General features: G+C 40.6%; 1 protein-coding gene across 1 annotated transcript in view; it reads left to right on the top strand.

The window, feature by feature from the left end:
• zfpm1 (zinc finger protein, FOG family member 1) overlaps nt 1-11,818 on the top strand; it is a 104,717-nt gene extending 92,899 nt beyond the window's left edge. Inside the window, exons 5-10 of the mRNA XM_077568518.1 lie at nt 913-1,015; nt 2,420-2,665; nt 3,031-3,264; nt 3,361-3,603; nt 6,134-8,539; nt 8,680-11,818. Of these exons, the coding sequence (XP_077424644.1) occupies nt 913-1,015; nt 2,420-2,665; nt 3,031-3,264; nt 3,361-3,603; nt 6,134-8,539; nt 8,680-8,810 (3,363 nt within the window). The 3' untranslated portion in view covers nt 8,811-11,818. The remainder of the gene's footprint in view (nt 1-912; nt 1,016-2,419; nt 2,666-3,030; nt 3,265-3,360; nt 3,604-6,133; nt 8,540-8,679) is intronic.
• Nucleotides 11,819-27,556: the final 15,738 nt, after the last annotated feature.

The raw sequence follows: 27,556 nt of genomic DNA, 5'->3' as shown, positions 1-27,556 counted from the left end.
AAACATCTTCATATTACTAGGAGATTCATTTTCACTCATACCCTAAAAACTTTAAATGCACTGGTTACTTAGAAATCGCATCTAGCTTATAAATATAACATAAGTAATCGAAAGTTGTATTAATTGCACACAAGGGAACCAAATTTCCAATCTAAAAAGTTTTAAATGTATATGATTAAAAAAATATATTGTCATCCTTTCATCAGAATGTGTCTATGATGAAACAAAATAAGACTCTCCTGCTATTTCTTGTGACATAATGTTGAAGCAATGCTACCCCCAACTGGCTATTAAACATCACTGCAAGTACCACCTATTTATGAATGAATGCACTGGCCCGCTGCATTGATAAAAAAAAGGTGCATTATTATACTATCATGTCTGCAAGAGCTTGTCTGTTACAAGCATAGCTGCTGAGTTCCAATTCATCCACAAGGATCAGCAAAAGTGATATTGATTTTAAGAGCCTATGACTGTCCATGGCACTTTTCAATTTGTGGATTAAGTGGTGAGCTCCAAAGTAATTTTTATTTTTTTATTTTTTTTTTAACTGGGTACCAAATCCTCGGTAGTACCACTGACAGGGATCGATCATATCATGACGATGATGACGGATAGCGGAATGGTTCCTTTTTGTCTTCCTTTTGTATCTGACTTTCTGTTCCTCAGATCTCAGCATTTTTCATTCGTCTCCCAATCTCTCTTTATTGTTTTGTTCAGCTTCTATTTCCTCACTGTGGGAATAATTCAATGACTAATGCTTTTGGTATTGCTGTATGTCCTGCTTTACGGGCATCTTTTATCCATTTTATAGTCGTTTGTTAGGCATGATCAATTACTGGCTACTGTATATGTGCAAATCTGGCAATATATAAATAATTAATAATCAACTATGCATCTGTTTTTATATAGAATTCCAATTGGACCTTGGTGTGTGATAATCCAGATTGTTGGTTGACCTGTCTTTCATTGACCACTAACCCATCAGAGGCCAACTGTACGATCTACAGCCAAGGTGAGACTGTACCCACTCATAGAAGCTTTTGACTCACTAGAGCTCCACTGCATGCCATATACAGGGATGTGATTTTTCCACTATCTCGCGGAATTCCGCTTTTTTTATCTCCCCCCCCAAAAAAAAAAATCCGATTTTTTTTTTTTTTTTTTTTTTTTTAGTAGTTCATTGTGTATGCACATGACTCCGACAGATAACATCTTCTGCTATAACAAAGACATTTGTGGTATGCTCTAATATGAGTTACTTTTCATTTGGTCATGATACAATTATTTGTTCATGAAATTTGAACTCTTCAACATTATTTATGTGTTAACTTAGTAATCACATTAGTTAGATATGATGATATTCTCAGTGATAGTTTTTAAAAGCAAAGGCAGTCCAATGTTTTTGAATGTGACTGATTTTGAGTTGACTAAAACTTTTATATGGGATAGTTCAATATACATTGAAAATTTATGCTGTTGTTTTGTCTATTTCTTTGTCATGTGAGTGCATTGAAAGTACTTAAAAACACGGAAAACCCATGAGCTCCGGGGGGCTTTGCCCCCCATGTCCCCCAACCAGGGCACTGCCCTGGACCTAGCTGGGTGCCAGCGGCCCCCAGAGCCCCGGCTAAATTTTCAGATAATTTCACTTTGGTCAAATCACATCCCTGCATATATCAAAGTGGAAGTTGAGTCAAAAATGTTCTTTAAAATAACATGGCCAGTCCAAACACGACATTGTAGTTAACATTACTTTTGTGGAACATGAGTTAAAGGGGACGTCAAACCCCCCCAAAAATTCTTGACAATAATATGTTCTATGCAGCCCCACTAGTAAATACAGTATTCGGGTTAATATTGCATTAGTGGAATATGAGTTGAGCAGCAAAATCCAGCAGTTTTTATCAGTATCAGAAGGCGGCCATTTTACAACTTGCTGTCGAGTGAAAATGGCATCACAGTTGCTCAGGTCTCTGGTAACAACCAATCACAGCTCAGCTTCAGGAAGCAGGTGAGCTGTGATTGGTTGCCGACTGAGTCTTGGGCAAGTGGCAAAATAACCGCCGCCTGAGATGGATAAAAACGGCTGGATTTTGCTTCATAACTCATATTCCACAAATGTGATAGACTAGTGAGGTCACATATATATTTGTATCCATCTCAAGGGGCAGCCATTTTGCCACTTGCTGTCAACTGAAAATGACATCACAGACTGTCAAAGCTCACCTGAGCAACTGTGATGCCATTTTAAGTTGGCAAGTAGCAAAATGGCCGCCCCCTGAAATGTTTAGACTAGTGAGGGCGCAAAGAACATGTTGCAAAGGTAATTTTTTAACATGACTTTAATGGGAACAATAAATACAAATGATAAGATGTCACAGTTATTTACTCTTACGTCCTGACTGTGTGTTTTCAGGTGAAGAGTTATTCTGTAAGGTGACCAGTGACATTTTTGTAGCAGAACGCCTCCTGGCCTCTACACTGCTTCCTCCAAAACCTTCCTCCCCTGTCGCCAGGGGTTCACCTCTCCTCAACATAGTCACTCCTAAAACATCTGTGGTAAAAGAGGAGCCTCTGTATCCTGCAGCCCTCCACACAGAGATCCAGCTCCTCCCACAGCAAGCGGGCATGGCTGCAATCTTGGCTACTGCTGTTGTCAATAGTGAGTGTCATTTTAATGCCATTAAGATATTACAATTCGAATTGCGCTACCTTTTTTAGAATTTTTATCTCATTCTATTCTTACACATTCTGCAATAGGCATATTTAACGGTTTTTTTTTTTTTTTCAAGTACCTGTAGTGATATTCACTTTAGCCACATGGTGGCGTTGCGGGTCCAGTATCAGTTTAGGCAGTTAAGTTTGACATTAGTACTTACTTGCCTTTGCATAGTATATTCGTAGCTAAACTTAACTTTATAGAAATTCTCTTAGACGATTACACATCCAGCAACTGCTGCAAATAAGACATTTCATAGGCATTTTTAAGCAACTCAACGGAATGCATGTTGCTGTGTCTGTGTTCAGAGGACATTTTCCCGTGCAAAGACTGCGGGATTTGGTACAGAAGTGAAAGGAACCTGCAAGCCCACCTCATGTACTACTGCGCCAGCCGACAGAAACAGCCGGCCGCAGCCTCGTCCCCACCACAAGACAAACCCAAGGAGTCCTATCCCAATGAACGCATCTGCCCCTTTCCTCAGTGTAACAAGAGTTGCCCGAGCGCAAGTTCACTGGAGATTCACATGCGCACACATAGCGGTGAGAACAAAACAGAGACTTGTCATCCACGAGGAGTTAAGCTCAGCAACAATTTTGTCCGGCTGACTCATTTTACGTTCCTGTTCTCTCTCACAGGTGAGCGCCCATTTGTCTGTCTCATCTGCCTGTCTGCCTTCACCACAAAAGCGAACTGTGAGCGCCATTTGAAGGTCCACACCGACACGCTGAACGGGGTGTGCCATGGCTGTGGATTTGTCTCGACCACGAGGGATATTCTCTACAGCCATTTGGTTACGAGCCACATGGTTTGCCAGCCTGGATCTCGCAGTGAGGTCTACTCTCCAGGGCCAGGCCTGCCGAAATTGCCCTTGTCCACAGGTCAGTCACACGATTGTTGGAAAAATCTCACAAACAGTACCTCATGGACTTGTAAGATCTGATGTGTAATGTCTTAGGACCATTATGACGAATACGGTCATATGAAGAAATTTCAACCATTGTTAGAATCAATCATTAACGGTATTTTATTTTCTGTTGTGAAGTGAAAAGCCTAGCAAACATATACATTGTGTCAGAGTTGCTTTAGCAATAGTGATTTGCAACATCTTCACTAATAAAGTCTACCAGTTCGGGCAAAAAAAATATTCTGAGGAAACTTGGTAACTGGTGTGAAAAAGTGTACAGACGCTCCCCACCTTACGAACGAGTTACGTTCCGGACGATCGTTCGGAAGGTGAATTTGTTCGTAAGTTGCTTCAGTGCTATATTTTGTATTATAATTTATGTTTAAAGCCTATATAAGTATATTGAAGGTTTATATAAGTATGTTTAAGGCTTGTACAAGTAACCTGCATTGGTTTGTACTGAAAAAAACTTTTAATAAAATGGAGAGAATACGTACAGTACTGTACTGTACTATGTATGTTAGAGAGAGAGAGCGAGACACACACACACAGTATGTACATGTACGTAATAAGATAAATAAAATGAAGTTTAACTTACTTTTGGAAGATGTACTCGATGCTTAAGGAGATGATGGAGGAGGAGGAAGAGAAGGATTTTATATCATGAGAGATTCTTCGTCGTCGCTGGAATCGGCTTCAAAAGTTATTTCCTGCTTCATGGGGACCGGCGTTTTCTTCCTCCTCCTCCTCCTCGCCACGTTGCTCAGCCTCCAATGAGCTCTCACAGCGCCAATCGTCGGTATTAGCGGCGGAAAGAAGCACTACGCGCAATACAAAATCTAACTTACAGCATTTCTTTCCAAACATTTTTCGACATACTGCACGCGCAGAAATGTTCGTATGTACCGTTGTTCGCAACTCGAATGTTCGTAAGTAGGGGAGCGTCTGTATTTCATTTGGTGAATGGCTATGGGAATTTAGCTGAAAATGCACTACAACTCGACCTGGTTTCACCTGGTCTAAAATCTATTATACTTTCTGTAACCAAATTGTGAGGTTTGCCTGGGGCATGCAAACACGCTAAACTAGACTAGGCTGCGGCGCAAAAATGAAGATGTGCATGGGCTCCTGTCTACAAAAATAGGGCCCTCAGTTAAAAAAAATATTGGTGACCTATGCCCTAGATTATGCTAGAAGTAACCAGGATCCCTTAAAATGGCATGAGATTGTAGCTATCAGGTTCATACAGTACATAAATAAATAAAAAAAATTCTGATTGATATCTTAATTAAAAATATTTGTATTATTAAACAATTAATGAATAACAAATTAATTACTTAATCCAAAACTCTATTTCAAGTTACCCATTTAAAAAAAACATCTGCCTCAAATTTGGCAAAGGTACAAAAAGAGTTGAAAAGGGGGGGGGGGGATTAATGAGAGAACATTCGCAGCCCTGCAGCATGTAGTTGCGATTCTCCTACACCTCCTTGGTCAAGAGGCTAATGAGGAGTGTAGCTAAAAATTCCAGGGGCAGAGCAATGGGGTCTTTGAAAAAGACTAACATGGAAGCGTTTCTCTTATATAAATAGTAAAGCCTCAGGTTTAGAGTTATCTGCTTCATTTTTGAATATCCAAGGACACTGTAATAAAAGAAAGAGTGGAGTACTTGTTTGCAACCAGCAGGGACACTCTCCACTAGTGTGCAGTCTCGACAAGAGTAATATCACATCAGCTGTGGGAAGTGCATGCAGACATATCTGTTCAATGTAGCAATGTTGTTAATACAGAGAGGAGATTGATTGTTACATTTCTTCATCAAATGAAGGAAAATTAAGGCCCGCCTCATCTTTATACTCAACAGTTAACTCACTGCCTGCCAGATGTTTTCCGAGCAGAGGTGTGCGTATTCCCAGCTGTTTGAGAGCATTTTGATTGACCCACAGATGTAATAGGTGCTCCGTGACAACATAACCACAGAATCTTCCAGAACAAAGAGTAGACAGACAGTTAAGGTCATGTGACCCCATTCTGCAACTGTACAAAAACACAATGTCGGTTGTAGTAAACGGTCAGATTCCATTTGACAAATAGAAACGTCCACTGCAGTCAATGAGTTAATAAAAGGGGGATAATTAACTCTTTGACTGCCAGACGTTTTCAGAAAAGGGATGCCATGGGTGCCAGCCGATTTAAGCATTTTTGACTGATCTTTCAAGGTCCACAGAAAATTATGTGTTTGGACTATGGAAACACACATACTACCAAATGAAAGATTGGACTCTCATCTTTCATCAGAAAAAAAAGTTTGTTTCTACCTTATTCCGTTTTTCAGTAATCAACAATAGAAAATGGTTAGTTTCACCTCTGTTTTAAAAAAAACGTCTTTTAACGTCTTTGGCACTCCTCCATATGATTTTACTAAACGTTATATAACGTTTTTGGCAGTCAAAGAGTTAACAAACTAATTAAGTGCCTGAATTAACATATTTTCTCTTGATCAGTTCTCAGCCCAGGAGACTCCGGCGTAGTGCTGAAGTGTCAAGTCTGCGGCCACAACTCGGATTCTCCGTCGCAGTTGCAGCAGCATGTACGAACCCACCTGGAAGTGAGAGTCCCTGCTGAAAGGAGCCCCACCCCTCGTCAAAGCACCCCATCATCTGTCGACCAGCTTCAGTCATCTACGCCAGAGGGTGAGCCCCTAGGCTGCGTCCCCAAGTCAGATTCCTCCAGCCCGGGTGCTAACGGGGGCTCCGCAACTCCACGTGGCTGCAGTCCTCCTGATGCCCAAACCGCCACCCTCCAAATCAAAGAAGAACCTCATTCGGAATCTGAGACGGAAGAACGTCAGATGGACTTCAAGGAGGATGGCGAGGAGGCTGATGAGAAAGCAGAGGAGAAGACAAATGAGAAGCAAACTACCAACTCCATTTGTCAGACATCCAATTCTTCAAAGAGTCCTGCCACCACAGCAGTGAAAGCAGAACCAGCCAGTCCTACTCCTGGTTGTAGCCCGAGTCATATAGGTGGTGCTGGCTCAGTTTTCCCTGGTGGGTCGATGTTTTTGCCTCAGTACATGTTTAACCCTGAAACAGCCATTTTGCCTCAGGCCTCCGAGATCCTGGCTAAAATGTCTGAGATGGTTCACAGCCGTCTGAAGCAGGGTCAGACAATGCCCCAGACTAACGCGGCCACCTTCTTCCCCTCTGCACCGACTGACCCCACAGCAACTCCTCCTCTCAAAGGAGCCACCTGCTTTGAGTGTGATATTACATTCAACAATATCAACAATTTCTATGCACACAAGAGGCTTTACTGCTCTAGTAGGCACCACGGAGAAGGTGCAACCTCAGCTTCAGAGCCTGGATCGACAAGAGAAACTTCCCCTGCCACCGTCCCGTCCAGCAAGGCACAAGACTCATCAGCATCTCCCCATGATGTAGCAGTGAGCCGAGCAGCCTCCGCCTCGCCTTCTGAATCCGAACTTGCGGCGGATAGTGGCGCAGCAGAAACCAGGAAAGCGTTGGTGAAGACCGAAAGTCCTACAGGCCGGGAAGGAATATCGTCCTCTTCAGAAGGTGAGGGCGTAGGCGGCAGAGGAGGACGAGCGAGCGAAGGCAGCCAGAGCCCTGCCAGCGGATCTGCTGAAGACCTTGAAGATGACCCCAACAGAACCTTCTGCAAGGCCTGCAACATTCGCTTCAGCCGCCACGAAAACTACACTGTCCACAAACGCTTCTACTGCGCATCGCGGCACGACCCATCCAACCAGCGAGCCACCCACATGGCAAAGGCAACCACCACAGCAGCCTTTCATCCTCAGCCCATTCGAACCCGCAAAAGGAAGAAGATGTATGAAATTCACATGGCGCGGACAGAAGCCTTAGCGGCTGCCGCCGCCGCTGCCACAGTTGCCGCTTCCGCTTCTGCTCCATCTCCTTCTGTCCTCGGCCTGGCGGTGAAACAAGAGGTTTCTCCTTCCAGCCCTGAAGCCGACGGTCCGATTGATCTGAGCAAGAGGCCCCGCCTGAAAGAAGTCCCTCAACACGGCGCCAGCAGTATTCTTCCTGCCTTGCCGCTCACCGACTACCATAAGTGCACCGCCTGCAGCATCAGCTTCAATAGCATTGAGAATTACTTGGCTCATAAAACCTACTATTGCCCTGCCACAACCCTCCAGCAGCACACCTTGCAGCTCCACAGGCTCAAGAGGTCGGCTTCTACCTCTCCCAAAAGCAAATCTCACCAGGAGCGCCAAGATCTTCTCCATCCCGTGGAAGCCAAAGCTCTCCCGGCAGACTGGGTGACCCAGGCGCAAGGCTCGTCAAGCAGTCCTCGCACCTCAGCCTTAACTGCGTCTGATGCCACATCGCCCCCTGATGCGGCCACCCCACGGGCAGGTGCCAAAGGCGTTAGCACGGCTTCTTCTCACATGGTTTGTCCGTATTGTCCCAACAAGCCCATCACATGTGACCTCATGGAGCACTTCAAGACCGTCCATGGCTTGCTTGTATCTATTCAGTCGCCCCAAGAGGCTCAACCTCAGCCAGGCAGCAGAGTTAGTCCCAGCCCAAGCCTTAGTCCGAGAGATGGCAGTAGCCCGTCAAAATTGCTCTCTCGCGTTCACAGAGATAGTATCAATGGGCAGACGTCTCCCTCCTCCCCTCTGATAATTTGCAGTCCATCAGGTGAGGGTCGATCCCCATCGGCGAGTTCACCTCAACCCGTTTCCCCCTCAAGGGCTCCCCCTCTAACTTTGTCACCTGTGCCTGACCAGCGAAGAGAAGCAGTCGGGATGTCCCTCCTTCCAGACAAGACTTCGCCAGCTGTTGCCTCCCACGCCCTCCCCGCACCCCTGCCTGCAGCCACCCCCAGTCCCAAAACCCCCGTCATCTCCCCGATCCAGAACGGTAACGCCCGCTACTGTAGGCTGTGCAATATTAAGTTCAGCAGCCTCTCCACGTTCATAGCTCACAAAAAATACTACTGTTCCTCGCACAGTGCTGAACATGTCAAGTGAGCCTTCATCCTCGTTCTCCTCCTCAATCAGATCCCATGCACCCTTTCTGCTGTTACTCATCGGCAGGGCCTGATGTCCGTTTGCAGAAGTTGCCAGTCATGTTACTCACCGATGATTCCTCTCCCGTTGGTAAGCAACACTTTGAGCTGAGACCCGTATAACGTCTACCTGCGCACTAAAGTGTGCCTCCGTCCCCTAGGTCACTTTCTTGTCCCAAATTGAACACCAACCACTTGTCAATGTTTTGCATCGCGGGACGTTAAAATGTTCCATGTGAACGACCTCATTCTGTCCGAGTTGTTGATAACCGTGGTCGTTACGTTCTGACAGTTGACTAATGATCGTAGAGTAACGACGACGCTGGTTTTGGCAAATCTTCAGTCTTTTCACGTCAGTCCAGACCTAAAGAGAGGAATAATCTCTTGTATGGAAAAGACTTGATCATGTGTAATGTTTTTTCTTATCTGTGCATAGTCTATGATGTCTAAAAAAAAGAATTCTATAATACATTTGGGTTCAACACTGGCTCTTTTACGCTTACTTAGAAGAAGCTATAAGGCATTTTTTGTTAAGAAAAAAAGAAAAAAAACGTGGTATGAAATGTTACTAATTAGTGAAGGATATTTTAAAATTGACATCTTTTCTTTCATGCAATTTTTTTTTTCTCTTCAAATGCAAGGGGGAGACAAATGTGAAATATTTATCTTCTAGTCCTCACTGATTTCACGTCAACAGAAAACTACCTACATATTGTGGAAGAGTATTTTTTATTTGTTATTTGCTTTATTTTCATGCTGTTTGAAGGAACTGTGTGGCTCTGGGTGTGTTGAAGTGGTTTTTTTGTGTCGATATCTAATGTCTTCTCCCTCGAACTACACTGAATTTTTTTTTTCCCCATACTATAATTTTTGTCTTCTGTTATTGTAGTCTATCCGATCGTGACATTAAAAAAAAAAAAGATATTTGATTAATCTACTTGTGGCTTAATAGCACGAGTTGATCCAATTGTCACTTATGACTTCAGATAGTATATTTTACTGTGATAGCAATGAAGTCGCCTTCCAGACCTTAAGCTATACAAGATCAATTGTTTCATTCTGGCTTTATTTTGACCTCAAAGAGCTCACACTTTACTTTTCTCTCTTGTCTTTTATGTGTAATATGAAGTGATATCAACCCAATGCCATTCAATATACATTCGAATGTGTTGTTCATTATAGTGATTGTTTCTGTTGGGGGGAAAAATAATTGTCAAGTCTCATTGCAGCACCTCACGCGCTACAGGAAGCACATCATTATACAATAACTTGTTGGGTGAGAGTCCGCGTGAACCGTTCATTTTATTTGCTATTTGTCATGCACAAGCAGCACTATCACATTGCCGTTGCAGTGCAGATATAGAAGACCTCATTTCATTTCATCAGATCCGAGATAGAATTCTAATTGGAAACGTCAAGAGTGTTGAATTTGATCCATCTCGTAAGCATTTTTTGACCAACATGACTATAAACTATTCAATTGGAGGTGTCTGAAAGCCAATTGTTCTATAATGTTAAAAAAAAAACAAAAAAAAACATTGTAATATTGTACTAATCAGACATTCCAATTTCAAGGAACAACATTAAATGTATGTTTCATGTGTCTGTGCACTTTCATTTTTAGTGCTGAATAAATCTGGTTGCCACTCATTTAAAGTGCAGGTCAACCCCCAAAAAATGATTTACAATAAGATGTTCTATGCAGATCCACCAGTCTAAAAACAGTATTCCGATGAATATTGTCAGGGATGTGATTTTTCCGCTAAATCGCGGAATTCCGCTTTTTTTATGTCCCTCCAAAAAAAAAAAATTCCGATTTTTTTTTTTTGTTTGTTTTGTTTTATAGTTCATTGTGTATGCACATGACTCCAACAGATAACATCTTCTGCTATAACAAAGACATTTGTGGTATGCTCTAATATGAGTTACTTTTCATTTGGTCATGATACAATTATTTGTTCATGAAATTTGAACTCTTCAACATTATTTATGTTAACTTAGTAATCACATGAGTTAGATATGATGATATTCTCAGTGATAGTTTTTAAAAGCAAAGGCAGTCCAATGTTTTTGAATGTGACTGATTTTGAGTTGACTAAAACTGCCATTTTATATGGGATAGTTCAATATACATTGGAAATTTATGCTGTTGTTTTGTCTATTTCTTTGTCATGTGAGTGCATTGAAAGTACTTAAAAAGCATACCTGGACCTAGCTGGGTGCCAGCGGCCCCCAGACCCCCGGCTAAATTTTCAGATAATTTCACTTTGGTCAAATCACATCCCTGATATTGTGTTTGTGGAATATGAGTTAAGCAGCAAAGTCCACCCGTTTTATCCACCTCAGAGGGCAGCCATTTTGCCACTTTCTGACATCACAGTTGCTCAGGGCTCATGGATCAGCTTCAGAAAACAGGTGAACAACTGACAAAATGGCCGCCCCCCCCCCCCTGAGATGGAGAAAAGTGGGTGGAAAGATTGACATGACATGCTTCATTGGGATATGAGGAGGTTTTGATTTAGCCACTTTCGGGTATTTTGCGGATGCTGGGATTTATCTTAATCTCATTAACTCACACCTGCTCGCGTGAAAAACATTATGCCATGTTGTTGTCTGTTTGTATGTGATGTTGAGACTGAAACTGGAGCCCACTTTAATAATTTTCCCACTGGGTTAATTTTCTGTTTTGCTGCATTTCATCCAACACAAGAGTTAAAATATTTCTATAAAGCCCCATCAAACTTCTAAGTGATTTTTTGGCATCTTTTAATCTTATCTACATTAAAATAGATCACAGTTACAGAGAGACAGCTCACACAAAGTAAGAATCTTGTCAGGTTGTGAAGTGCTGGAATTTTATTGGTCTTCGTCCCATTTTATTGCACTGTTTCAAATTTGTTATTTTAGGGATTTTTCCTGTAACTGTATTTATTTTATGCAGCACTTTTCCCTATAAAAAAAAAAAGATACATTGTTGTATTGACCCTACCACTTTATTTTTTCTCAGATGTAAAAAACCACAATGAATGTCAAACCTCTATTTTTTATTTTCATATATTTCATTTCCACTACAAGCTTGTCCAAACTATGCATGGGAAATAAAAGAAAACAAAAGGTTCTGAGACACATTATGGGAATATACCTTTTTTTGATGTCAGCTCCTGTGTGCACTTTTCATTACGAGACGAGTGAGTGGAAGATCTGAAGTCACAGATAAAGAACTTCCCTTTCAAAGAAAGGGTCATCTTGCTGGTGGAGAGACCTTGAATGACTCATCGGCCTCCTTTTAAAATCAAGTGCATGGGTCATAGTCTTCGTAAGAATATTGGCTGTAAGATATTTATTGCTTTTAAATCAATACAAAGAGGCACAGTCACCAGAACAGCTTTATCCTTGGTGCGACTTACTGACATTACTCATTTTTAACCTTAACTCTTTGACTGCCAAAAACGTTAAATAACGTTTAGTAAAATCCTATGGAGTGCCAAAGACGTCAAAAGACGGTTTTTTTTAAACAGAGGTGAAACTAACCATTTTCTATTGTTGATTACTGAAAAACGGAATAAGGTAGAAACAAACTTTTTTTTCTGATGAAAGATGAGAGTCCAATCTTTCATTTGGTAGTATGTGCGTTTCCATAGTCCAAACACATATTTTTCTGTGGACCTTGAAAGATCAGTCAAAAATGCTTAAATCGGCTGGCACCCACGGCATCCCTTTTCTGAAAACGTCTGGCAGTCAAAGAGTTAAATCTCTGCTGTACACCTGCGGAACGCATCGGTTTGTGGAGATATGGTGTAATCGCATGTCATTTACATTTTTAACAAACAATAGCAATTCACACTTTTTTCTGCTCTGACTGGAATCTTTATCGGGACATAAGAAATGTTGTTCGTTGTAAATAGATTTTTGTGTTTTTACAAATGTTGAAAAGCTCTATATAAAACCAAGATATCATTATTAACATTAGTATTTTTTAGCAAGACACATTCAAATGAGCGAAAATGCCTAAGTGATGTGAGGAGATTCCTAACAGGCACATCTCCTGCACACTTGTTTCAAGCAGGTCCATGCACACATTTTCAAGGCAAGGCGCTCAAAAAACTAAAGAAAAAAAAAAAAGCATCCATTATCTAAATCATACAATTAAGGGGGGGGGGGGGTGTAGCACATATTTCACTTGTGTATCTATTTCTGTTACACAGCCCAGTCAATAACTATATATTAACAAATGAGGTGATAGGGGAAGCGAAATACATTTTAGGTGTTTTAGTAGGCTCTTCCTGACATTGTTGTAGTCATATCTTACAATGAAGCCATGGTCCGCAGAGCTTCCGTAGCATCTCATTGTTATTTGTCAAAGGAAGGAAACAAAAAAAGGTCTATCAGCATCATATGTGCGAGCAACACAGTGACGATATATACCAGCTTTGATTCGAAATGGATAGTATGCAAAGGTGCGGGTACAAAACTAATAGCAATGTCTTTCACAACTGTTCCCAAATGGCGGTCGGTTTTAGGGCCCAAAGGCAACACGCCAGACAAGAAAAATGACTGTTAGCCACCTGTATCACACAAAACGGAAACTTGATGTGGACTTTCTCCTGGAACTGAAACAAATGCTTCAAAAATAAAAGGCTTGAAACATTCATCAGGAGTTGTATCAGGGGTACTACCAGTGATGGGGTAACTGCTAGCCGGAATGGTGTTAACTAATCCAACCTCTTTAACTTTTGGGACGGGCTGCTTACGTTCAAGCACGTCGCAGTCAGCTACCATGTGAGCCGTCTGGTGGCAATAAAAACATTGCCTGACTTTTTCAGGTCTGGGGCCAGTTGAGGTTTGGAGTTGGGTTGTTGTCTCGTTTTGGCCAGCCTTTAATGGGGCCGGTTTGCGCTTAAAAGCGTTTTTATGAGTGAGGGAAAATTCATCCGCCAAAACGGTGGCCTGCTGGAGCGCAGAAACTTTCTGTTCATTCATGTACACGAGAATGCGCTCGGAGAGACAGTTTTTTAATTCCTCTAGCAGGACCAGCTCGCGCAAGGCGTTGCTAGCAGAGCACCACCTGTCAAATAGCGCTGACTTCTCTTGAGCAAAATCCACAAAACTCTGAGCAATTGTATTTTTCAAATCCCGAAAACATTGCCTGTAGGTTTCAGGCACTCACTCATAAGATCTCAAAATTGCACCTTTCAGTAAATCATAATTCAGAAATCAACAAAGAAGCACAGGCTTCTAGAGCTTTACCAGTTAAATGGGGGATCTGAGGGTTTGGGGGCCTGGGGGCGGCTGGGGCTGGGTTGGGGTGGATGGCGGGGGCTGTGGACCGGTGGGGTGCCTGGCGGGCCCGGAGTGCCCCGTCCTGCTGCGTTGGGCTGCGGGCGCGGGCCGTGTTGGGGTGGGGGGGGGGGGCGCTCCTGCTCCTGGGTTTGCTCTCCGGGGGTTGTCCCTTGGCGCGGCCGTGGCCTGGGGGGCCCTGAGGTGTTGTGCTTGCTCTGTCCTGGCAGGGGTCACCAGCTCCCCTCTTTGGTGGAGATTTTCATGCATGCCAGATCCATCACACCAGCATCTATCGAAACTCAGACACGATCTGCTTCTTCCTCTGGTCGTTGAATCGGTGGAGGCTGGTGTCTGTGGATCTCACTCTGCTTCATCTATCCTTCCTTCCTTTTCTCAGTCTCTCCTTTGGTCTCTTGAGGTCTCCCCTGATTTGTTGGAATTTAGATGTTTCTGGGGTTGGTAAAGGACTCTGGTTGGTGGCCCGGTGGGTGGTGGGTGGTGTCTGGTCGGTGCTGGATTTCACTTTCCTTTTTTTTTCTTTTGGTCCTTACTCGGGTCTCCTGACGGCCTCACGACTCTTGCTGGATTCTAAAGTGTTCCGTTTAGGTGAACGGTATGGGATCATTTAATAGGTTTTAGGTGAACTAATGAATACACACTCGCACGCACGCACATATGCATACTCACCCACATACAAAATAAAAATGTATTTAAAAAAATAAAATTAAGAAAATAAATAAATAATAAAATAGAGCAATGATGATGACATGTCAAATCGGTTTGAGCTCTCCAGAAGAAGAAAAAAAGCGCCTCTTAAGTGGGCTCAGCCACAAACGCGTCTAAATCAAAAAATCATGATTCTCCCACCACCTCCCACTACTGCACAATTTGAGCACAGCTAACCCCACTTGGCAATCAGCCGGACACCTTGCCGCCATTTGTTACGTGCCAGAGGTTGTTAGGTAAAATGTTAAAAAAAAAAGCCAGGTAGAAAAAACGTGGAGCAGGTGGATGACGAAAAACAGGGCAAATTTATAATGACAAATAAAAGAAAGCTCTCAGAAATAAGCAAAGGCAATAATAGAAGTCCAACACAAGTAAACAAAAGCAGAACTAACGAAAACTGCTGCAGCAAAGTGGGGAGTCCCAGTCCTCTCAGGTGCCGCTCCTTCCTCTTCTTATAGGCGCGAGTTAAATAGCCCCCCAGGTGCGGTCGAATCAGGTATAATTAGCTGGGAAGAGCAGAGGCAAGGCAAACAATTTCGCTGGGACTTGGCCCAGGGCCGTAACAGTGGTGCTGATTTAGATGTTTCCTCATCATGGATGCTCTCTAGCACCACCCCCACCTGATAGATGACAAAGGTCTGCACTCCACAAGCCAGTAGGAGTGTGAAAACACTGATACAATATAATACACACACATACAGACGCTCCCCACCTTACGAACGAGTTACGTTCCGGATGATCGTTCGTAAGGTGAATTTGTTCGTAAGTTGCTTCAGTGCTATATTTTGTATTATAATTTATGTTTAAAGCCTATATAAGTATATTGAAGGTTTATATAAGTATGTTTAAGGCTTGTACAAGTAACCTGCATTGGTTTGTACTGAAAAAAACTTTTAATAAAATGGAGAGAATACGTACAGTACTGTACTGTACTACGTATGTTAGAGAGAGAGAGCGAGAGACACACACAGTATGTACATGTACGTAATAAGATAAATAAAATGAAGTTTAACTTACTTTTGGAAGATGTACTCGATGCTTAAGGAGATGATGGAGGAGGAGCAAGAGGAGGATTTTATATCATGAGAGATTCTTCGTCGTCGCTGGAATCGGCTTCAAAAGTTATTTCCTGCTTCATGGGGACCGGCGTTTTCTTCCTCCTCCTCCTCCTCGCCACGTTGCTAAGCCTCCAATGAGCTCTCACAGCGCCAAGCGTCGGTATGAGCGGCGGAAAGAAGCACTACGCGCAATACAAAATCGAACTTACAGCATTTCTTTCCGAACATTTTTCGACATACTGTACGCGCAGAAATGTTCGTATGTACCGTTGTTCGCAACTCGAATGTTCGTAAGTAGGGGAGCGTCTGTACACGTTATCTATCCTCCAAGTACATATCTGGAAACGTATGAAACTGTATTCACTGTATGTGTTTGCAATGATGAGTTAGAGGTCAAGGAGGTCAACCTGCAGTTGATTTTGGTTTTGGAGTCTACTTAATTTCTCATCTAAAGGCTCGGTTAAGCACAGACACTATTGTTTGCACCATACAACCCAAGATTTGGAATGGAGCAAAAGGTCACAAGAAGTGTAGATTGCCTCTTTTAAAACTCACAAACAAAAATAAGAATCCCTCACCCATTCCCTTTCACGCCCCACCGCCTCCCGACACAAATACACATACTTACAGCGCCCCGGCAGCAAGCTGCCATTGAATTTGGACGATGACTATCGATGACAAAAGTGGTCAAGTGTGACAAGCCAATACCAGCTGTCCACTGACCTGATCGCTGAGGCATGCTGGCAAGTGGATGGATCATACAGCGCAAATGGCAAACATGACAGCTTCTATGTGTGTGCGGTTGTGTACTCTTCACTTGTGTGACACATATTGCTTCAAAATGGAGTATGTGTTATTACAAACACCCTCTTCTGCTGTTGAAATAACTAACAAGATACAACAACATAATTGTCAGTGAACCATGTTGTAGAAGCACAGAAAATCGTTTTTATCTGGATGTACAGTATGTGTAGTTGTAGTAGTATTAACACATTATTATAAAGAAATAATGTGAATTTGCTAGTTAATCTCCATGCAGGCTTTTCACGTACCGTATGGGGTAGATGCCACGGACTTCCGGCTTCCGGGTTTCACACATCGGCGTCGCTTCCGGCCACTGATGGCCGCGTTCCAACACTCGCTCCTCCAACCCCCCAATAAAGGTATTTTTATTGTTTAAATACTGCACTGTACTGTACTGTACTGTAAATGTAAAAAAAACCATAAATAGAAATTAAATTTTCTGTTTTTGAAGCTTGGGAACAAATTAATTGCATTTACATTATTTCCTATAAGAAAAAAATGTTTCGGAGGTTGAACATTTCGGACTTTGAACACTTTGCAGGAACTAATTATGTTCAAACTCCGAGGTACCACTATATATATATATATATATACAACTCCAGAGGAGCCAGTGCCTCACCAGTCATGAAATTTACCACGTCACTGCTCTTACTCAAGAGAGCCTGAGATTGACAGTGTAGTCACTACACTGTCAATCTCAGATTATGTAGAAATATTTTAAAATTTCTGTTGATTCCTTTGATTACTCCTCCATGTCATCATTTTATGCGACGTTTATGAAAGATGACGCGACACATCAATTGTGCCACGTTTAGGAACCATCTTACTATAATCACATTTCTGCTTAATGCTGTTTTAAGTGAGGTTAAAACGCATCAATGAAAAAAAACTGTGAACCATCAAAACGTTTTTTTTTTTTTTTATGTATGTGGCCAAATACATTTCCATGATAAAATTTTAATAAATGTATAAAAAAATAATAATAAATTAATGGGACCTGTAAAGTGTTTTTTTTGGTTTTGGCTGAATCACCATTTTTGGCTGATTTCATCTGTTGAAAAGCCAAACTTTGTCAGCTTTTAAATTGAAATTTTGGATGATTTCCTTACCTACTATTGGAATTTACTTTCCAGTGATCCTTCAACGGTTTGAAGTCAATGATTTTCCCAAGATACTGGTTACTATGGACCTCTGAAAGATTTGTGCGACAACCATTTTTAACAGATTTTTCTCAAAACTTCAACCTAGCAACATTAAAATTGCTTCCGTGTATTGTATAGGAGGGTTGCAATCACGAGATTCTAGCGACGCAAAATTCAACTTGGGGTCAGGAAGTAGGGAACACCGATTGAAAATGATGGAAAGCGTTGGGTGAGCCAGGACGTAGCCGACATGCTCTAAAAATAGTAAAATATGTCGTATATGATCCTTACACTCTGAGGAAAAGAGATTTTTCTGAACTCGTGTCGGATTTGCCTGGTGTGGAGGCAATCAACATCACAAACTACCTTGTCCTCCAGACATCGTACTACACCGCAAGCCAAATGAAGGCGTATAAAAGCCTGGAAACTTACAATTATTTCGTGTGCGGTTGTGTCAGCGAACTCGGATCAAAAGAAGCACTAAATGACTGCCGTCTTGTTTTTGCTCGGGTGAGTAAAAGTGATTCAGAATCATTCTCTTTTCAACTCAAATGTACACAAACGTACCACTGGCGTCAGGCTACAAGCTAGCTGGCTAACTATTACGACTGGTCTTAAACAACTTAAATGGTCAAACAGAGACTCATCAGACATGTATCTACGTTCTTCAATTATGTAGACGTCTTGTGAATAAACCAATGCTTAAGTATAAGTATATATTTCCAACAGTGTGTTATGGCCATCCTGGAAGAAGGACCTCAATTTAAGAACCACTGTGATGGCTAACATAGCTAGCATTGCTAAAAACAAAAACAAAGACACAGCCACCTAGCATGGACACACAAGCTGCAGAACAAATTCCACATAGTAATATCACGGTTAGCTATGTCTCCAATAATATCACACCATTGAGAGTTTTATTCAGCTATATAAGTAGTTTCATTACTGTAGCCTTACCTTTCACGAATTGATCACTATATACGACCGTTGTCCGACTCCGCTCCTCCGGATTTCAGACGAAGGTTTGTAATCCAGGTCTGCCGTCTTCTTTCGGTAATATAAAAAAAAGAATCGCCTTTATGGGTTACTACTCAAGGACCTCAATTTAAGAACCACTGTGATGGCTAACGTAGCTAGCATTGCTAAAAACAAACCGCTTGCCGTAACGTCACATGAAACCCACCTATATGATTTTAAAAGTAATTAAGCGTAGAATTAGAATACAATAACATCTCCATTTTCATATGTTGATCGATGAGGACCAGTTAGCCACTGCCGGTGAGAAATTATAATTGATGTCATTTTTTTAGGATTTTAGCTCCAGCAACTCATCTTTCGCACATGTGAAAAGTGTGATGGAGGAGATGTGCAAATGGACAAACCAAACTGTGTCTCTGTGAATTTAGCAAAATTTAGCAAAATTAGCAACTGCTGTACCAATAAACACTGCATACGTTTTAAAGCATCAAAGCATGAATATATCAGTTAATAGTGTGGGCTAGATGCTGATGCTTTTTTTTTTTCTCATAGCAAGTAGATGATTAGAGGGTTTAATGCTGCAGCCCCAAAACATACAGTGCATAGGAAAATTAATTTGAATTCAAAGAAAAGGTTGCTAATTACCTTTTAGAGTAGAACCTTGGATGCCACATCAAGTGGTAAAACTCAAACAGACTAATCCAAACACTTTTCATGCTTTGACGCAGGCAGCTCTGAGGGTTTTCATTTTCACTCTGAAGGCTGCCTTTTATTTCTTATTTCTTAAAAGCCTCTTGTTAAATGTGGATTTTATATTTGAAAAGGGGATGCTAAGAGTCCATCACAGACGTAAACAAAGGGAAATAAAACAGAAGAAAACACTGAAAAACAGGCAGGAATGTGCAGACCGCAAATGTTGATGGAAAAGGTGACTGAAATTACAATATTGACCAACAAAGTACATGTTTAAGCACTCAAGGAAAAGAATAGAAAGTGCGGTGTAAAAATAAATAAATAAATAAATATTCCATTGTCAGTCAACAAAAACGGCAAAACCAACGGGCAGACGTTGTGACTTTGTGCTCGCCGAGGTTTAATTCTCGGATAGGCTTAGGTTCAATATGGACAGCATTTGAGAAAATGCATTTTGTTTCTCTGCAATAAATACAATTTTACAGGCTGTCTCATATTTAACATCAAAGAGATTAGACTTGACTGGACTGAATAACAAACAAATATCTGTCTCAAAAATGTCATTCTGCAAATTACTTTTTAAATGAAGTCATTAATTATAGTTACTAATCAAATCAAACTGGCGTGTGCCGTTGAGAGATGTTGCATTAAGTTACTTACAACGTGTGGTCTTTGTTGGCAAAACAAAACGTAATAATTAAATGGAGACTCATTACAATGAATTACAAACAGAAACTGTGTACACAAAATGGGGCTGATTTGAATCGCAATTAATTTCATTATTACCATAGTTAACTTGTGATTAAATTAATCACACACTTTAATAATATAATATAAACAACAATATTTTTTCAACCACTTATATATATTATATATAAGCTATATATAGCTACATGAACACGTACAAATGACCATATTCAAATATTGTATATTTTAGTTCACTGATACAGTAATTTCATAGTAATTAATAAAGTTGATTTAAATTAAAATATTATTACGGAGTTAAAACACCTCAAGTGTAATAAAATCACAGGACTCCCAGTATTAGTGGTCAGGATGTCGATGTGTTATGTGTTAAATATTCAATTCGATGATAGACTGCCTGAAGGCTTAAATAATAACCAACCTTTTGGTGCTGTAATCCTTTTGTAAAGTATTGGATACATAAAATTATCAGTACTGTGTAAAAAATGTTAAATGTTTTGTCTTAAGTGTTTCAAAATGTTCACTCAACACTTAATCTTTTTTTTTTTTTTTGCTGTTTACATCATATATTTAAATTCACCTCTGTCAAAGATGGCAAGTATCATGTTTTGACATCTGAGAAAGTAGCTCAGATTTTTATTTTGAAGTCTTCGCTTCAAAGAAAATAATGGAGTAGATGTAACGTGATTTAACATAAAAGGGTGTCGTGCATAAATAATATGCCAGTAACTCATTATCTTGCTTATACAGTACAAACATCTAAAGGCCTAAATCTAAAGAGAAATTCTCAAGTCATGGCTTTTTGTACATTATATGTAACGTCAGTATGTTGACCTTAAGTAGTGCCAAGTGAAGCAAATACAGTTCAGTTAGTCAGTGACCTTGTTTGATGAATGTTGTCGCACCTTTTCCAAACCCCCACGCACATTCATCTTGTTGCCTCGGTGATTTTACATGTGTCCCGCAAATTAATGTTCCAAGTTTGAGACACGTATTTCTCAGATCTGTCTCCTGGTTTTATTTTTAACAGCGTTAACAAGCATTATGTAGCAACCTTGGCGACACACATACAGTTGATGATTGATACCCCCCCCCCCCTTCATCCCTCTCCCCCACCCACTGGCAGCGTCACATGCTTTTCGGTGTCACAGCAATCGCTTCTGTGATACTTCCAAATGTCAAACCCATCTGTTCCCATGTCTCATACAGTATACTGTACAAAAGGTGAAGGCATTTGCTGGACTGTCAGCAGGGAATTTGATACAAATTGAGAGCTCACATTTAATATTTGTCGAGGGACAAAGTCATAAAGTACAAGTTCAATATAGACGACGCACAGTTGCATCTAGATGAGATCACATAAGACTGACTTTCATTACCTCAATGATTTGCAATTGATGATGCTCCCTTTTATGCAAGCCATGTTTCTGCTGCAGCCGAGAAAATGTATTTATTGTGATAGTTACTAGCCTTGGTAGATCTGACTTTTTTCGAATAAAGCTTTTTGTCATGTTGTGGAATTGTGCAACCTGACCTGAAAATTATCAACTTTGAAGGATATTTACTTTACTTGGAAAATTATACTATCATAATGTAAAACCGAATAATTACCTGTTCAGTTCCATAACCTTCACCAAGGTCTGCCCAGAGTTTCTGCTCAATTAGCCTCCTCTAACCCTTGATAAAGTTACTGCTGTCGCGTGCGTGTGCGTGCGTGTGCGTGCGTGTGTGTGTGAGGTCACATTGAACTTACAAAGTAATTTTGTGCTAAACAGTTCTTTGACACCAAGCAGAAAATGTTCACTCCTCACTCAATATGTGAGGATGACGCCGCAACGATTTACGCTGTAATTTGATTTCAAAAACAGATCTTGGGCCCAAATCTAACCTTTTCTGTTTTGTATTGGAATAATACATTCAGATGGCTGGCAGTAGTTTATTTATACCCTGGAATTCCCACTACAATGTACTGTAAATGCAGTATTGATTTATTCTTCACATTTTGGCCCTAACATACAATAAATAGCACATGAAAAACATCTCCACAACTCCACAATGAAATGCCCCACAAAGACAAAAGCAAGTACAGCAGTGCCATGAGATACAGTTTTAATTCGTTCTGTGGCCACCCTTCTATCTCAGTCTCAAAACACTCAAATCTCAATCATCTTTTCCCATTGAAATAAATGGAAATGCCGATAATCGCCTTCCAAAAAAATTCAACAAAAGTCGTTAGCACTCCGTAATATTGTGCTTTATAAAAAGCGTACAGTAATGACATAATCAAACTGAATTTAAAAGAATTATTTATTTATTTATTTTTCGGGCCACAAATCAATTAACGTGTAACTCACCCCCACCCAGACTCTTGCTCCTCCCTTCACTAATATTTGAAAATGGCGCTCAAAGGGGCCGTTGCCATAAGGCTTGTGAGGTGGGAGAGGGTTGGGCGTGGTGATGCTATGATTATAAATCACTAACCTGAAAATTGGTATATAAAGATGTTCGCAAACGCTACAACTCCAACTTGCTAAGGAGGCGTGTACGAGACTGAGCCGCTGGGCGGTGAAGGTATTATTTGATTACTATATTAAATGTAATCTTTGCGTGTTCGAAATAATTGAAAAATGAGATCTGATGAAAAAGCCTTCTTTATAAAGAATTTATTTTAAGAGCTCTTAAAAGACACAAGAGTAAATGCTTACATTCAAAGGTGATGTTAAGCCTCCAGTGTGTCCATCTCAAAACACACAGTCGCTTTATAGATGAAAAAAGCATACTCCTCCTCTGAGGCTGGACAAAGGGTTAGTAATTATAATAGACAGACAAGTGATTTACTGACATGTTTACTCCAGTTTCGTCCAAAGCCGGAAATATATGATTAGACAGGTACTACCATGCGACCTAGACTCCCTCAGACCCACAGTGTTATCACCCTGAGAACTTGAGAACATGCCCACCCCCATCCCCCCCAGCCCCCCCCCCCACTGCATTCCTATCTCACCAGCTGGAAGGGAGTGAAAAGTGTTATTCATTACACTACAGTATGTCCAATATATTTCACACAAACATTATCACAGTTATATGGCATCTATATACTATAAGTAGATTCATAAATAGTAAAAATATGCATAGAAAATGTTAAATGTCTTCAGTGGCAAAGCGATTACGTCAAGTTTCACGGGCGACGTTGGTAAACCGTGCTCGTCCAATGAGAGGACTAACAGCCTAAATTGTGTTTATCCCAGTGCTTACCCTGAAGATGGCGCCACACAGACGGTTTTTCAAGCTTTCAATAAACTAAAATGTTAAAATAATGACCAGGACATGCATTAGTTGACACTCGTTTACACAGTTCATCGGTGGAAAAAAGGAAAAAAAGATTTTGTGTTGAGTTACTCTTGAGAATACTGCCTGAATGCTCGTTGGGTTAGCTTGCATGCTACAATGTCCAGTAGCTAGAGAGTGAAGACATTTAATATTTTCAATTTATAATTTTACTGTTTTTTAATTTACTTATAAAGCATATAGATGTGATATAATCATGAGTATTTAAAAGAATACAGTGGGATGGTGATTTTGTGAACTCTTATTGATCTTCGTACCCCCAAAGCTATTGAAGATAGAATGTGCATGATGTTATCAAGTCTTTTGTCATTAGAGACTAAAAGTCTGGGGTCAGATCCTGATTGCATCTGTTCCCCCAGTCAAGAAGGGGAACTGTATGTAAATGTCTTTACTAATAACATTACACCTTTGTTTAACCTGGAGTCGACATGTCTGTATGTAAATGTCTGCTTACTAACAACATCACACATTTGTTTAACTAGGAGTCGACATGTCTGTCCTTTGTTCAATCAAGAGTCGGGAGGAGGATCCTTTTATCTTTTGAGTATAAATGAGTCGATGTTCTGTAGACTGTTACAGACTTGGGGCCCCACATTGCATGGAGATGTGGGTGTCCTGACTGTGTCTTTAGAAGCTTCTAAATAAATCCTTGCAAGGAACCTTCTTCATCAGATCTCGAATACAATTATTTTTGGAACACGCAAAGATTACACTTAATATAGTAATCAAAATATTCCTTCAAAAGACCATCGATATATTAGCAATAGAGCAAGCCGTGTATTTGGCTCCAATACGTTTATTAGAACTCAGCTAATTCTACAGAGATTTTCACATGGATTTGTTTGTTACATACATCAGCTTCTTTTTTGATGAATTGTTCACTATTTTCCAAACCACTGCTCATTGTATGTAAGCATTGTATGGTGAGTTGAATTTGTTGCCACCGCACATCACTAGTATCTCTATGCAAAATAATTGGTCCAGCAGCTCTTATCTCGATAAACTTGTAGGCATATGTGGAGTTACTCTTATCATGGCACCACTGTAACTTTTTTGCGTTGTTGACCACTCATTCACAGTTTTGCTACATTCATTTCACATACAACGCACAGCAAAAATGGTGACATGTTGAAGGTTATCAAGATAAGATCTGCTCACTTGTTTTATCGTACTCTTTGTCTGCTACAGCCACCCCTATTATAGGCCACTGTGGTAGATCTGAAGCTGAATTGGATTTAATCTGTGCCATTCAGAGGAAAGGCCGTGCTATATGGTCAATTTGTAAGGCTTTCAAACCATTTCACAGCTTGGAGGGGCGGGGAAGATAGGCTTGCAATTGCACTCAAATGTGTGTGCTTGCAGCGCTCTTGTGGCAAGGATAAAAAATAATAATAATAATAATGCAAAAAAAGGCAGCGGTCAAGTGGTGGAGGTATGTTTGGTCGTTATGTTGGAATACTGCCCTGCAGCCCAGTTTTAAGAGGGGGAGGATGATGCTCTGCTTCAGTATTGGTCTCCTTCGATAGGCTTTAGCTCCCCTATGCTGGCAGCATTCATGCACCCCCGGGCTATGACACTCCTACCACCACGCTTGACTGTAGGCAAGACACGCTTTGTTTTTCTACTCCTAATCTGGTTGCCGCTGTCACATATGCAAATATGTAGGGTGTTTTGCAGCTGTTTCACAACATACTTTTGCGACAGTACGCTTTCCGGCAGTTGTGTTCACGCGCCAAATAAACTTGTATGCCAACTGTTCAAAACGGATCAAAACCATTCTGTGTGCATAATGTGACCGTCAAACCATCAAAAAATAATTACAGTTTCTTACAGTTCTTGTTTTATGTTTATGTGGTTCCATCCATTTTGGATGGATAGAACCACGCTACATACTCCTTTTTTTCCAAACATGTGTATAGGTTATATTTTTATATTTGATATGATTTTTTAAATCTTTGAGTAAATATTTTTTTCTTTTATTTATACATATATATATATATATATATATATGCGCCAACAAACAAACAACAAACTTCAAAGAACAGCAGATTTTCCTCCTATAGACACAATACTGAAAACTTGAAGAGTGAGTGATCATTTTTACTTGCAGACTACTGACAATAAAATAAGTGGATATGCAAGAATGGGAACTAACTGCTTTGTATTTTGTCACTTGGTTGAGATGACATTTATAGTGATTAGTGTGAATTCATGAATGGTCAATCACTTATACGTGTTATCACACATTGTTAATGTGCAATTAGTCAGTCCTTTCACTGTTTTCACAGTTTTCTTTTACTGTGTAGCATTAGCCTCATGTGACATTTGAATCTTGCCAGTTATCAGTTAAGACGTGAGCTAACTCTGCTCCACTGGTCTTCATCTACGTCATTACATCTGTTGCCTCAAACAATGAGCTGTCTCCTCAACGTTCAACGTTCCACCTGTGCAATCAAATCTTAACGATTGTTCTGAATAAAAGGGCTATTTTTTTTGTCTTATCAAGAATATTCAAAGATGAAAGAATAGTGTACTGTACAAGACTGGCACAATGTCTGACGTCTGGACTGTCTGTTCGAGCCTTGTACTATTTAGTTCTATCAAATACATCGTCAGCCCTGATGAAAGATACAGAGAGCAGCACAGGGGAAAAGATTTAAGAAGAAGAGCTGGAGAAAAACTGATTGTCTGTCACAAGGTAAACTTGGGCTGGCAAATGTGTCCCACTAGTGCACTTTCTTCGTCCGCAGATAAAGATGAAACATTTCAATCACGCTTGCGTCCAGAAAAGTCCGTACTGCACATACTGCAAGGACTGTCGTGGGTGCTTCTTGCATTGTAGTGTTAACAACAATGCAGTGTCCAGACTTCGGCCGTCACTTACAAAAATGGCTGCGGATCTTCGGCTTGCCCAGCTGATTACATCATGGGCAGAGGAACTCAAGTGTGAAAGTGATAAGTTGTTATGTCAATAGCTCCACTGTTATGTAACAGTTGGGTGGAATTGCAGAGCAGCTAACTTTGAGACCCAACTAGGCAGATGACGAATAATTTACTTGGTTGTTTAATTTCACATTCAGTATTTGCGCACATGCAAAAAAAACAAAAAAAAAAAAACAGTTTTCCATTATTTTATCAGGTTCATGAGTGATGTGAAGAATGTTTTAAAGCTGCTAAAACCCAATTCAAAAAAAGTCTAAAATCATGACTTTTTTACTGCAGACATAATTTTTAGTGCAAAACTAGGACACACGTGCAAACCATACCACTTTTTTGGGATGCCAGTACGAATACTCAACTCTTGATAGCAAATACTAATACCACTACTTGAAAAGAAAGACCGATATATATAACAATATAGCATTTTCCTTAAAGATTAAAAAAAAGAAGAAGCTGGGTATCGGCACAATATCTGACATCAATATTGGCCCACCGCTAATTACAACAAATATGGATCAATATGAATCATTTTGGTGTGTGTCATTCTAACAAGAAAGCAACCAAAAAAGGATCATGTTTCATGTTATTTTATTATAATACATATCATTACAGGATATGTACAGTTTTCTCTTGGATTGGTTTCTGGTTTGGTGGTGTATCATTAGGCTATAACAAATGATAATGTGCTATCTTTAAGCATGACAAGAAACTGTAGAGCAGACGTCTATGACGTTTTTGATGAGCAGATTTAAAAGTAAACAGTGAGATCAGGGCAGGAAACACAACATATCTTTGACTAGTCACATCCTAAATACAGAAAAATCCAACCTTCTATACAGCTTCCAAAATACACTCTGATTCTGCTTCAATAGCGGCATTAAAAATGTTTTTCATGAGCTGCATCCTGTCAGGATGAGCACGGCATCCATGATATTGTTCTTTGGATCTGTGAATGCGCCAGCTGTCACATTCATTCCAAGTATTGACATACATGATGATCTCAAAGGCATAATATCACACAAAACGAAGACAACATTTTACAACATTATGCAGGGAGTGTTGAATATGAATACAGTGTGTGGTGTGTGTCTGTGTGTGTCAGCTGTTCATATTTAGCTGCTGTCCACCTGGCATTGCTTGGTCTTGTTGGTTCTTTGAGCCCACAGCACCAAACAAACACACAAACAAATACAGA

Source organism: Vanacampus margaritifer, chromosome 6 (assembly GCF_051991255.1).
Source record: "Vanacampus margaritifer isolate UIUO_Vmar chromosome 6, RoL_Vmar_1.0, whole genome shotgun sequence".
In the NCBI taxonomy this organism is placed as follows: domain Eukaryota; kingdom Metazoa; phylum Chordata; class Actinopteri; order Syngnathiformes; family Syngnathidae; genus Vanacampus; species Vanacampus margaritifer.
This window is presented reverse-complemented; position numbering and strand designations above follow the sequence as displayed.